The sequence below is a fragment of the Lytechinus pictus genome, chromosome 6 (genome assembly GCF_037042905.1).
Source record: "Lytechinus pictus isolate F3 Inbred chromosome 6, Lp3.0, whole genome shotgun sequence".
Classification (NCBI taxonomy): Eukaryota; Metazoa; Echinodermata; class Echinoidea; order Temnopleuroida; family Toxopneustidae; genus Lytechinus; species Lytechinus pictus.
The window spans coordinates 7,301,809-7,314,519 of record NC_087250.1 but is presented as its reverse complement, the minus strand read 5'-3'; the positions used below and the strand labels follow the sequence as shown (position 1 = coordinate 7,314,519).

Sequence of the window (12,711 nt, the reverse complement as noted above, 5' to 3'; positions counted from 1 at the left end):
TAGCCGAGTTAAATGGAGCATTTCATATTTCACCGAATGAAGTATATTCTGCCCATTGCACGCATGAAAAGAACATTATTTGTTTTATGACACCAAATAATAGATCCTTGTCATTTGACATTATAAATTTGAATGCAAACGAGGTCTGTTGATTTATCGCATTCATACAACTCGAGCATTGCATACACGAGTGTTTTACGTGTAGGCCGAGCGCCATTGAATGTTGCCATATTTATGTTTATGTTGTCTAAAGGCCTTTTACCTACTCTGATAGCATCTAAATTTGTAATGTATAATACACGCAATGTTGTAGAATACTATCTTCCTAAAGTCAGAACTAATTTTACAAAGAATACTGTTTTTTATTGAGGTCCTCATCTTAAGAATCAACTTTCTGTTAATAGCTTTAAACGTTCCTTTTGATTTTTTATATATTAAACTTGTACTCAGTTATTTAATATTATACATGTATGTTTACCACGACTTTGACTTTTTAACTTTTTTCCCCTTCCCCTTTCTTACTATCATGAATTTATTTTGGGGTCAACGGTCAACAAGGCAAATTGCTCTTTTTTGTTGACCCCTTATTCGACATAAATTGTTTTCTTTGTTGTTCTCTTATGTTATTTTTCTATAACCATGTATTTATATATTCATCATTGTTTCTACTTGTATGTGTTGGCTTTTATATGTGTTTTTATGAAGAATGAAATAAAATCAATTCCATTCAATCGATTGTCTCAGCGAGCTAACCGTTGACAAAATCGTACGGATCCAAAATTGCATTGATGATGAAGTAATAGATGGGCAGAATGGTTGACATCAGTGGCTCTGAATGGAATTTTTCAACCCTTTCTTTACAAGTGTTTATGTCATGATACAACGGTTAACACACTCTTAAAAATGTTGGGCAATTCTGGGTATTTTTAAACCAATAATGTGAGCTTTGGGTGAGAACTACACAGTATTGGTTAAAAACTACCCAGAGTTTGGAATTTTTTAAACCAATTGTTGTGTGGACAGCACGTTGCCCAACATTTCAAGAGTGTAAAACCAAACCAAACCATCTGGCAAGTAATTCAAACTTTCAACATAACGAGAATAATATTTCGAGTTAATACCGGATCCCACCTTAATGTTGATCAGATAAGATGATCGGTTGTTCACGGGCATGCCATAGACATATGCCGCTGGTTGTGGTTGGTCTGACGTCATCTCTTACGTCACTAACGGACTTTGAATCGAAGAAAAGCGTACCAGGACAGCCCTGACGATGTCAAAGCAAACTACGAGCTGGTGTACCTAAAACAACAACAAATAAATAAACAAACAACGTTATCACAAAGAAGTGAGGCATGCCACTGATCAAATACACACGAGATTATTAAAACAAAACTTTTTGTCTTCATTCAGGATCTAAAACATGTATTTTCTTGCAGCTAATGCAGTAATCATAATTACAAACATTTAGGTCAGACAGGAATCCCCTGAGATTTGTTAGCTTATCGGTCGCTTAATTTCTGCGATAATCGCACACTGTCTCCCCCGCGCGCCCTCTCTCTTTGTCATCCCCTCTTGTATTATATATATATATATATTTCATATCATTCCTGGGATTGTCCTTGATAAGTTTCATTGGGTCTGGTAATTCCTTCATAATTAACCTATCTTATTTTTTGTTTTAATCTTTGTATTTTTAATAGATTTTGATGCTGTAATTATATCATTTGGAAATAATTTTTGTTGGTATTCATCTTTTTTTTTCATAGGAATATATAATTACATACATTAGATGGTGCGCCCTCCTGTATTTGTGGTAGAATGACTGAAAAAAAACCTTGAGTTATTTCCGGATAGTATTTGTAATCCAATGATTTTGTCTATAATAACCCTTACTTATATTTTATTTATTGTAATAGACAATTTCCTTATTCCTCTTTAACATAGATGCCACGTTGCTATTATTTGTAATGATCTTAACCCTTTGATATTTTATAGTTTTAGACATACATGAATACCTTATTAACATTGTATCTCTCGAGTTTTCTATATATTTCCTATAATGCCATAATTAATTCATTGCTATCATTTCAGTGTTTTTTTATCAGTGAATAAATCATACAATTAGTAATTTTATAATTAGTAACTGTTCCCTTTAGATAACTTAAAAATTTCAGTTTTATTCATATTATCATTCAAGTCAAAATATTTGTTCATTTATGATACCAAACACTGTTTTCTTTGACTCAGATTTTGACTTTATTTTCATGTATGATATGGTGATTTTTGTTGTTCTTCATGTTTTCATCAGGTCATTATTAAAAAGAAATGTGCTGATCTTTTGTACCTGAATAAATATGTTCTAATGAAAATAAAAATAAATATTTAGAAATATATACGTCACAGAGCCTATATATATAATCAGTTTTACTGTTAAGGTAAACTTCTAGTCATATTACTCACTGACACTTCCTTTATCAATAACGAGTGAATAAAAACTGATAATATTGATTTAGAAATTGCTCGTAACGGTCAAAGGGCCATGCTTTGAAAAAAAAAATGTAACATAATAGTTGAAACCTCGACTTGGATATTCTGTAGGATGGTTGACTATGGAATTGTTCGAGACCTGTATACCTGAGGCATATGATGGCATTTCGCTGTTCTGGTTAAATTTTCAAAACCACCTAAAATATGCCTATGACTTTGATATTTGATGTCTTCTGCAGAAGTGCAGAACACTATATGATCCTTCCAAACAACAAAAATCAATTCATTCTCAGAAATTCTTTGAGCAACCTATTAGTTGGTTAAAACATGAACCAATAATCTGTTGGTTAAAACAATATGGCATGATGAACTAATTACCTTTTTTTCTGAATCAACAATTATAAGGTTCATATGATTATTCTAACCAACTTTCAGGTTGGTAATACAAATATTTCAGCGGGCGCAAGATGTGTACACACTCACAATGTTGGGCAACATACTAACACACTGTCCACTTTGTTGGGTAATGTATGTTGGTTAAAAAATATATATATATATTCTGGGCAATTATTATCCAATTGAGCAAATTAATTACCCAATTATTAGTTTTCATTACCCAATTTGGGCAGATTTTTACTAATAGTTATGTGTACAGTATGCTGCCCAGGGTTGGTTAGCAGTTGGGCTTTTTTGCCCACCTATTTTAAGAGTGTACCCTTTTCCCTAAATATGATTAAAGAGAGCCTTTAGACATGTCAGAATTGCCTTAAGAAAGCCGATGAAAAAGATATGACTGGAAAATGCTGATTTTATGGCATTTTAGGTGGAGCAGGAGCCGCTGCCCCACTCAGAACGCTTACGAATTGATTCCACTTAAAAGGAAAGAACACCCTAACATAAAGTTGATTTTAGTAAAAAGAGAAAAATCAAACAAGCATAACACTGATGATTCCTCTGCAATCGAATGTAAAGTTTGCTTTGCATTATAATAAGGAGAAAAATAAAATAAAATGTTATATAAAGAATTTAAAAAATAGATTTAGATTTGATTTCCGTTCAAAAAATAATATTAATCGAAGTAACAGTGTAAATACCTGTTCAAAATAATACATACTCAAAATAATACATACAGTTCTATGACATTTCATAACAAATACTGAAGATAAATTAACTGGCAACTAACATTGCCAAGAAAAGCAGAGCTCGTAAAAAAAGCAAGTCCCTAAACTTAGTTCCAATACTAATTAACATAACATATATACAAGAGATGAACGGAAAAATTGAACTTAAAATACATAATCTACAAAATACCAAAACAGAGGGAAAAAGCGAAAACAATGAATGGAAAGTAATTTAAATAGTAATTGTAATGATAACGATAATAATAATAAAATTTTAAGTAGAAATTATAAAAGTGGAAAAGGGAGGCAAAGGAAAGAGGGAATGAGAAAAGGGTGGTGCATATAAAACTAAAAATGAAAAGAGGAACATGGCGGGTACACAGGTCATTATAGGCACTGTAGTAACGTTATTTAGAATATATAATATTAGACAAATTAGATTAGATTTAAATACTTTTAGTTACAGTTATATGTTAGCTTCACTTGTTGGTGTGGAGTATTGACAAATTAGCATCTTTTTAAGTTTGCGCTTGAAAATATTAATGCTTGGTGATTCTTTAAAGTCATTGGACAGTGAATTCCAATACACTGGTCCAAAAAAGACGAAAGAGTTTTTTGCTAATAGCGTACGGGTTGGGGTAGGTGATAACAATTACGTTGTCTCGTTGGGTAATTATGTATGGAGGAGTTTTTACAGAACATATTTGAAAAATTGTGGGGAGATCATCTTTACTTAGTTTATACATAAATATATTGAATATGCGATGTCACCTGTATTTCTCGGTTCCTTTTGTTTTGTAAAGTCAAACGAATCTTAAAACTATCATAAACTTCATACTTTACATCCGAGCTTGACAAAATCTTTAGCGTCAATCTTGTTTGATTTTCTATTTTTTTAATTAAAATCAACTTTTTGTTGATATGGACTGAATTCCCCTTTTAAGATCAGATTTGCTCCGTCACATCTTCAGCTGAACTTTGTTCTTTAATCATGCTACTTGAAACAGATAAACAATGTTGGCTAATTATTGATAACCAGGAATGACACCAGCTAATACGCAGAAGAATTTCCGCTTATATTATCATATCATATCACACCATAGTGCAGTGATCACAGTGACAAAATGATGTATGTACTGTAGATGGATTTACAAAGTCAAGTCAATCTTGACGTTTATATGCCATAATAATCAATATAATGATTGTGGGCATTAACGGAAAGACAAGTCAAGGCAACGAATGCCTTACAATTTAGCAATATAAAATACTTTACTGCTGGAATATCTGAGTTTTCAACTGAATCATTGATGTTCTATTATAAGGACTTTCTGGGGGGATATTTTGGGGAGTATTTTACGAAGAATCCGAATTACTATACACCACTTTTGTACACAGACATGACAAATAAATCATAATCGTTATGTTGAGATAAAGATTTCATTATGGAACCCTTATATGATTCCTTTAGTTCAAAATAGGCAAAATAGGCATAAGTGAAGATGTCGTGAAACACAAACAGAACTATATATCAACATGATATTCCTTTTTATTGCTTTACGTGTGACTGACTTCCTCTTTGATCCTTTTTTTTTATTTAAATGACGATCAAACTTGGATAGTATGGTCACAACTATATGATCTGTATCCCACCCTTTATTACTTCAACTTATTTCACATAATATTTAGAAAATTGTATCGCATTTCACTCTTTTCCCTTACCGTTTCCTTTTTTTTTCTTTTTCTCTTTTTCTTGTTGGTAGAGAAACTTTTGGGGTCCTAGGCCTCCACGTCCCCCTGTCTCTTCACCAATTGTGTAAAAAAAAATTCAAATGAGAAATATGAGAATAAAATTTAAGAAAATATATACATGAATAGTATATGAATAATATATAACTCTATAAGAGAGTTAACTGTAATTTGCGCAAAATAAAATTTGAGTATTATCATCATTATCATTATATCTTACATAAAGAATAAACATCAACAAACATTTCGAAGAGAACCATTTCTTCCTCCCCTTTCTCTTAAAGAATAATGATATATAAATATCCCTACTGGAAAGAACACAGTGTCATACAGTGTGATCACAGTGTGGAATATGTGAAAATATTATCCACACTGTTGAAATGCTCAAATTCAACAGTGTAGAGATATTTTCACACTGTGGACACCTCGACAGTGTGGCTGTTCACAGCATGTTCACATAGTCGACTATGTGAACATGCGATTCGCACTGTTGAAATGCTCAAACTCAACAGTGTGAAGATATGTTTCACACAGTGGACACCTCGAAAGCATGTTCACATGGTTGACTATATGACTCACATTGTAGTTAGGTCAATATATAGGTTGACCCCCAAAATTGCAAAATTCCAATTGTTTCTGGTACTATTTGAATTCAAGAATAGCATACAAAAAATCTATCAAAATCCGCACCCGTTTTAAATGAACGGTTGCCATCTTGGACGCCATCTTGAAATTAACCACTTTCCCGGATGCGGATTTCGGTAGATTTTTAGTATGTTATTTCTGAGGTCAAATGGTACCAGAAACAGTGAAAAACAGCTTGTTGTAATTTATTTGGGTAGGAGTATTTTTGGCCGTATATTGACCCGACTATTGTTGAAATGCTCAAATTCAACACTGCGAAGGTGATTTCACATTGTGTTCCACACTGTGGAACACACTGTGGGACATTGTGCACTTTCCAGTAGGGATATAACAAGCAAATACAATCATACTTACGGTGGATAGAGAGAAGTCAGGATGTACTTGTTTAGTCTGTCACCGATTAGATGGGAAATGTACATGCGCTGTGTACGCTTGGCAGCGGTGCAGTCATAGCAGCCGTCATGTGTAAAAGCATACCATTAGGCATTACCACGGATCGTGGGTCAAGGTGCGGTGCGCCCCTTCATCATTTCTTCCCTCCTAAAGCCCCTGAGTCAAATATAGACCCCGGACCATCCCAGATCTGATCCGGGGGAGAGATCCTTGTTGGCGCCTTGGGCATCATTGGAGGTCCGTGGGGGTCCGTGCTGGTCCGAGGTCTGCGCTGGTCCTTGAACGTCCGCGAGGCCAACACGACGGCAGATTTTGGCAGTCGAAAACATCCGGCGTCATCCGTGGACTGCCGTGTTGACAAAGCAATCCGGGATGGTCCATGTTGCTGCTGTGTAGTTGCCGTGTGGATGCCAGGAGTGTCCTTGGCAGTCCGTGTCATTTATCACATCAATTTCATACAACGCTGTTTACATTATAAACTTTCCAGTAGTTGTTATGCAGTTGATATAAACCTGCTCTATTTATATTAAATTAAACTTTGCTGTTTAGGATTTCAAGCACTTAACCACTGTAAAAATAGTAAACTGGGTTATGAAAAAATAAGCACAGCGTTTATACTGTTTAAGGAAGTTTGGAGTTTAGATTAGTTTTTTTGTAATTCACTTAGAAAACAATTACGATGTTGACGCGACAAGGATGGGAAAAAGAATGAAATGAATAATCTGCTGTACTGGTCAGTATAGCTACCGTGTTGGTCCGTGTAGCTGACGTGTTGGTCCGTGTAGCTGACGTGTTTGTCCGTGTTGCTGACATGTTGGTCCGTGTAGCTGACCGTGTAGCTGCCGTGTTAGTCCGTGTTGACGCCCTGGTGATCCGTGTAGACGACGTGCTCTGCGGGCATGGTCCGTGTGAAGATTCCGTGTCGATGCCGTGTACAGTCATCGATGCTTAATCGGGGGCAAAACTATCCGTACCTCCCGGGATCACGCTGGCATTGCCGTCTTGATCCCGTGAGGGTCCGTGTCAATATGTGACAATAACGAGAATTTTATTTACAAAAATCAAAGCATAACATAGACAAATGATAAAAATAATAACAATCATGAAATTTTGACAACGAAAATAATACAATTAAATACAATGTATCAAACAGTTCGGCAAATTGTTCCTTTTTGCAATCTCTTTTTTTAATAAGAAAACAAGACAGTTTCTTTTAATGAAACCAGGTAAATTTCTCTCCAAAATCAATTTATAGATACGCCTGAAATACTCCATATTGCAATAAATATTACCAAATCTAAATCAGCATTTTCCAATGTTAATAAATAACCCATATTTAATTCGGTATGGAAGAGTTTTTTAATCAAATATTTAACGAAAATAAGAAGTGATTAGTTTAACTTGCAGTCAGAAAAGGCATGATTAATCTTATTCAATATTACAATTAAAAAATAAATTACTATTGATTATTGTACACTTATGAAGGTTTTTCCCAGTGGGAAGTAAATTATAGAGTAAATTGAAACCGAATTCTCGAAATCTATTATCTTCAATCTCTATAAAAAGTCTGAAAACACGTGACCAAAAATATAAACACCTAAGATGTTAACCCGAAATTGACATTGTAAATCTATATACGGTATATCTATTACACAACTAAATTAGAGTCTAATACTGTTTACTGCTTAAATCATATATTTTTGTCTTTTTTTGTTGATAATTTTAAATGTTAACCATGGTAACGTAAGGGTTTTGCTACAAATGTTTATAACATTCAGTAACCATGCATTTGAAATTGCTTTTGTAATTTACTACAATAAAAAACAACATTTACTTTTTCAAGTGGTTAACATATTTGAAATAATGCCTACACTCTTGAATGATCCATTCTCAAAACTATCGCGAAGGAAGAAAATACCGACTTTGAACCAATCACTGTAAAATGGTATACTTCTATAAAAAAATTATATTTTTACTTAACCATATAATTTCTCCTGCTCTATCAATTCATAAACATCAAGGTTCAAGTGTGCCAAATGAGCAAGCCCATCTTGCCTTGAATATTAATTTTGTTAATGATAATAACAATGAGTAGTGAATTAATGTTCCTAATGATTATTTACTGAATTGTATCTTCACATTCATGAATTTTGTTTATTTACGCAGAGCCATATTCGGTACCTCCCGGTGAATATGTTATAGTGAGCCATTTATGAATTGTCTGATTCCAACGACTTTTAGATATGGTTATAACTTTGATCATACACACTAAGAAATCCCGGTGCAAATGGGGTATACGATACGTGCGTACACCTCGCAAAACCATTGAGGTGCAAGTTAGCTCTTAAAGGAGAATCCAGCCTTGGCCATAAAATGTTGTGTTGGGAAGGAGACAAATAAATTAAACAGAATGGTGAAAGTTTGAAAGAAATCGGACAAGCAAAAAGAAAGTTATAGCTGCTTTAAAATTGAGATCACTAATACTATGTAGATTTCAAATTGGCAACTGTGTAAGTAAATTATGACAAGGGGCAAGGACAACTTTCCCATAGGCCATGTACTTTATTATCAGGGATTTGTGGTTTTCTCCTAAGTACCCATTCCCCTGGGGCAGTAATCTAAATATAACCCCGGTAGTATATTGTTTTATGTCCTCATGAAAGAAAAATATAATTTGAAATAAAACTTTTGTAAAAAATGACATTTTAGCAAAAAAATGTATTGGAGTACATGGAAGAGTAGTCCTTGCCTTACATCACTATGACATCCCATATGCGGCCAATTTGAAGTCTCCATTGGTATAGTGATTACCAATATTTACAACTTTTAAAAATTCATAACTTTCTTGTTGTTTGTTCCATATTGTTGAAACTTTCACCTATCAACTTGTCTGATTTTTCTTTTCCTTATAAAAACAAGTTTTTATTTGGGTTGGATTCCCCTTTAATGCGAGAGTAGGTGTCTGTTGTACACCCCTGTACTATTAACGTGCACCCCAGCAGTCTTGCTGATAAACGTATATGGTATAGATTAAGTTGATTTGTGGTCGAAGATTACCCGAAATGCACTAACGCGTTTCACTTTACCTAAGTGAAATCTTTTTTTCTTTAACATTTATGTGATGATGATGATTGTTTCAAAAACACATTTGATTACGTATACATTTGGAGAAACAGTAAATAGAGCTATAGTTGAACAACAACTATAAGCACAAGTCAAAACAGAATCAGGTTATATCGCGGCTACAGATAGAACGAGGAGGGTTCGAGTCCCAACCAAGGTAACTAAAATAAATCGATACAGAAAGTGAATGGACCGGAAGTCTCGACAATCTTTTTGTTATTTTGGGTGGGGGTACATTATGCTCTCTGAGGGGTAGACGTGTACACCTTCTAAGGTGCAGATGGTCACCCCAAATAGAGGTGCACACTGTACATCCATATTCGGGGTGTACGTGTGCACCGCTAGGGCATTGTATGGGTACTCGTAGTCCTTTGCCAGGACTGTTCTACTTTTCAGTTGATCAATAACACAATCCTCGACCTCTACGCCCGAAATGAAAACAGCCCCACGATTTCCTACCCTCATCACAGGTGAGGGGCGTGAAAGAGGGGATAGCGCGATCACTGGAGATGGCGCGCATGGGAGAATAAAGCAAGGGGAGAGAAATAACAAGTACACCGGCGTCTAGAATCTAGACTAGGGTACTCGTAAAGGGAAAAGCTTGTGCACCCCTAGGGGTGTAAAATTGAACCCGAATTTCTTAGTGTGTAAGCCAATCGATACACCCTTAGTACACCGGAGTGAATGGAGGGGCTGGGGAGATCATATCTTGACACCTTTGGGGAGGGAGATACACTCAAAATTCCAAGGATTTAAAATAGATCCAGATCGGCTGTGAATAGTAACCAGCCGAACTTTTTTTTTTTTTTATTGTTTGAATTATACAATATTTCATTTTTTTAAAACAGATTTGACAATGAGGACCAACTTGACTGAACCATATCAAACAATGTTAATTCCACATGTTTAGGGAGGACTTAATCATTATTTCACTTGACAATGAGAAGATAATTAGAATAAATAAAATATGAAATGTGTCCATTTACATGTACTTCCTAGGTTATGATGACATTTCAAAAACTTAACCTTGATTAAGATTTTAATGTTTGACGACGCCGCTGCCGTTTTCGGAAAAGCGGCGCCTCTGCTATGCACGCGAGACGAAAACGAAAGAATATTAAAGGCCAAAAGTTAAATATTATATTATTATCGGAATATTCTGTCAAAATCTATCACAAAATTAGATTTTTGTATAAAACATTAAAAAAATATTCCTTGCTCTCGTCGCAGCTTTCTTTACATGTCGCCCCATACACCTTGTCCGTTCCCCTCAAAATGTTTGACTCAGGGGCGGATCCAGGATTTTCCAAAGGGGGGGGGGGGGGAATTTTTCGGAGGAAAATTTTGACAAGCCAAAAAAAAAGATTTTCAACCACAAATTAAGGATATTTCGTACCCGAAAAAAATTGACAAGCAAAAAAAAAAGGTCTTCAATTTCAAAAGAGGTTGCACACCTCTATTTTAATGGCATTTTTACATTACAAATTTTGATTTTGCTTCTTAAAGGGGGGCATGTGCCCCCTGTCTCCCCCCCCCCCCCCTGGATCTGCGCCTGGTTTGACTTATTACGCTATTAAATGGTGAAAGTGATCCAATCATTACCGTTACTAGAACACAAGAAAAGTAATATTTCCCGTAACTTTATCCATTCCATTTTATATGACACTTAAAATAACTATTATCTCGAAAACAACGCAGTATCAAGTTAGAAATGAATTATTGGCATGCTTTCCAATTTATTAGACAAAATATATTTAATTGAGACAATACTTTGTAGTTGGTGATTTATGGCGGAAATGGAATTAGAAACTAAAATACTGGTAGGCGTTCTCTTCCCTGTCTATCCCATAATGCTAGTACTTATAACTAATTAATATTAGAAAAAAAACGTACTTCGTATTTCAAAATGTGAATTAACTTTTTTTTACAAATTCTTGATATTTTTTTTATCTCTGAATATTAAAGACTGTTCAAAATCATTTAATTCACCATTGTTTTCCATTTGATTTGCATCAACGTGATATCTTCCACCGTTTGGGAAGTTTATATTAACACGACACATGGCACTTTTTCTCTATCTTTTATTGGAGCGAAGTTTTGGAATAGTTTGCCCCAGAGTATTCGAGAGAAAAGAACAGTGTTTTCATTTCGTAAAAATCTGAAAAATCACTTGATTAATGAAGTTTGATGATTGATATGAGTTTGAAAAAAAATAAAAGAAAGTTGTTTTAGTAGAGTAGATACATTGCACTTTGATCCTTTGGGGGAAACAATTCTCGACTAGCACTTGTGCTAACTTTTGGTTCTCCCTTTAACATCATTTCTTTTGGTACAAAATCACTCGTAACATTTATAATTTATGTTAATTTTTATGGTGATTTGCTTCTTGTCAGGTGAAACTGCATTAAGACAAACCACATGATGTTACTCTTTTGTATTATATGCTGATATCACATGCGGTATCGTATTGTGCTTTTATTCGTGTATAGACTATGCTTATGTTATGTTATGAATTGCATTTATATGATTCATGTTATACAAACACATTCTTGTAAATATGTATTATACATATATTCATTCATGTAAATATGTTAATGTTGTTAATAAATTCAACTCATCTTGTAACTTGTAATATTGTGGTCTGTGATGGCATTCATTTATTTTTATTAAGGCTACCTTATTCCTAATAATGGTGATAACAGCCTCTTTCATTCTCATCTCAACATGTAATCAATAAGTAAATGAGAGTTCACTGAATACATTTCGACTGTTTAATCTCCACTTTCTCGTATAGGATTAAAAAGAAACACGGTTTACGATACCATTCAGTTTTCTAACTACTAAATATTTGCTCGCATGCTTCACTTGCTTGCATATCAATATGCATGGTCGGTCCAAGTGTACATGATGTAATTCAGTAGTTTACGTCAAAATTAAGACCATTAAAACATAAATCGAAAAAAATATCGAAGGGGATCCAATGTTACCACCAAATGTGATAGATGATAACATTATGACCATATTTATGTACCCCGTAGGACTTGATGCGGGGATACCCCCAAAAATTAAAATTTTCAGCTCAATATATTGCTATCATCCCCCACTGCTTTGTTTTTATGTTGTAATAATGTACATCTGTTTAAAAGAAAATGCTTTCATCTTGAATATACGGATTACGGCCATTCTTATTTAT

At 34.3% G+C, this 12,711-nt stretch overlaps 1 protein-coding gene across 2 annotated transcripts in view; it reads right to left on the bottom strand.

Annotated features, from left to right (window-relative positions):
- The window catches only part of LOC129263452 (uncharacterized), a 30,686-nt gene extending 24,217 nt beyond the window's left edge, over positions 1-6,469 (bottom strand). The window contains exons 1-2 of one of the 2 annotated variants that reach the window (XM_064100792.1): positions 6,357-6,469; positions 1,132-1,302 (exon numbers count right to left, since the gene is read on the bottom strand). In XM_064100792.1, the coding sequence (XP_063956862.1) occupies positions 1,132-1,215 (84 nt within the window). In that variant the 5' untranslated portion in view covers positions 1,216-1,302; positions 6,357-6,469. Of the gene's footprint in view, positions 1-1,131; positions 1,303-6,356 lie in introns of those variants that run through there. The other variant, XM_064100791.1, reaches the window with a different exon arrangement.
- Between the last annotated feature and the right edge of the window lie 6,242 nt (positions 6,470-12,711).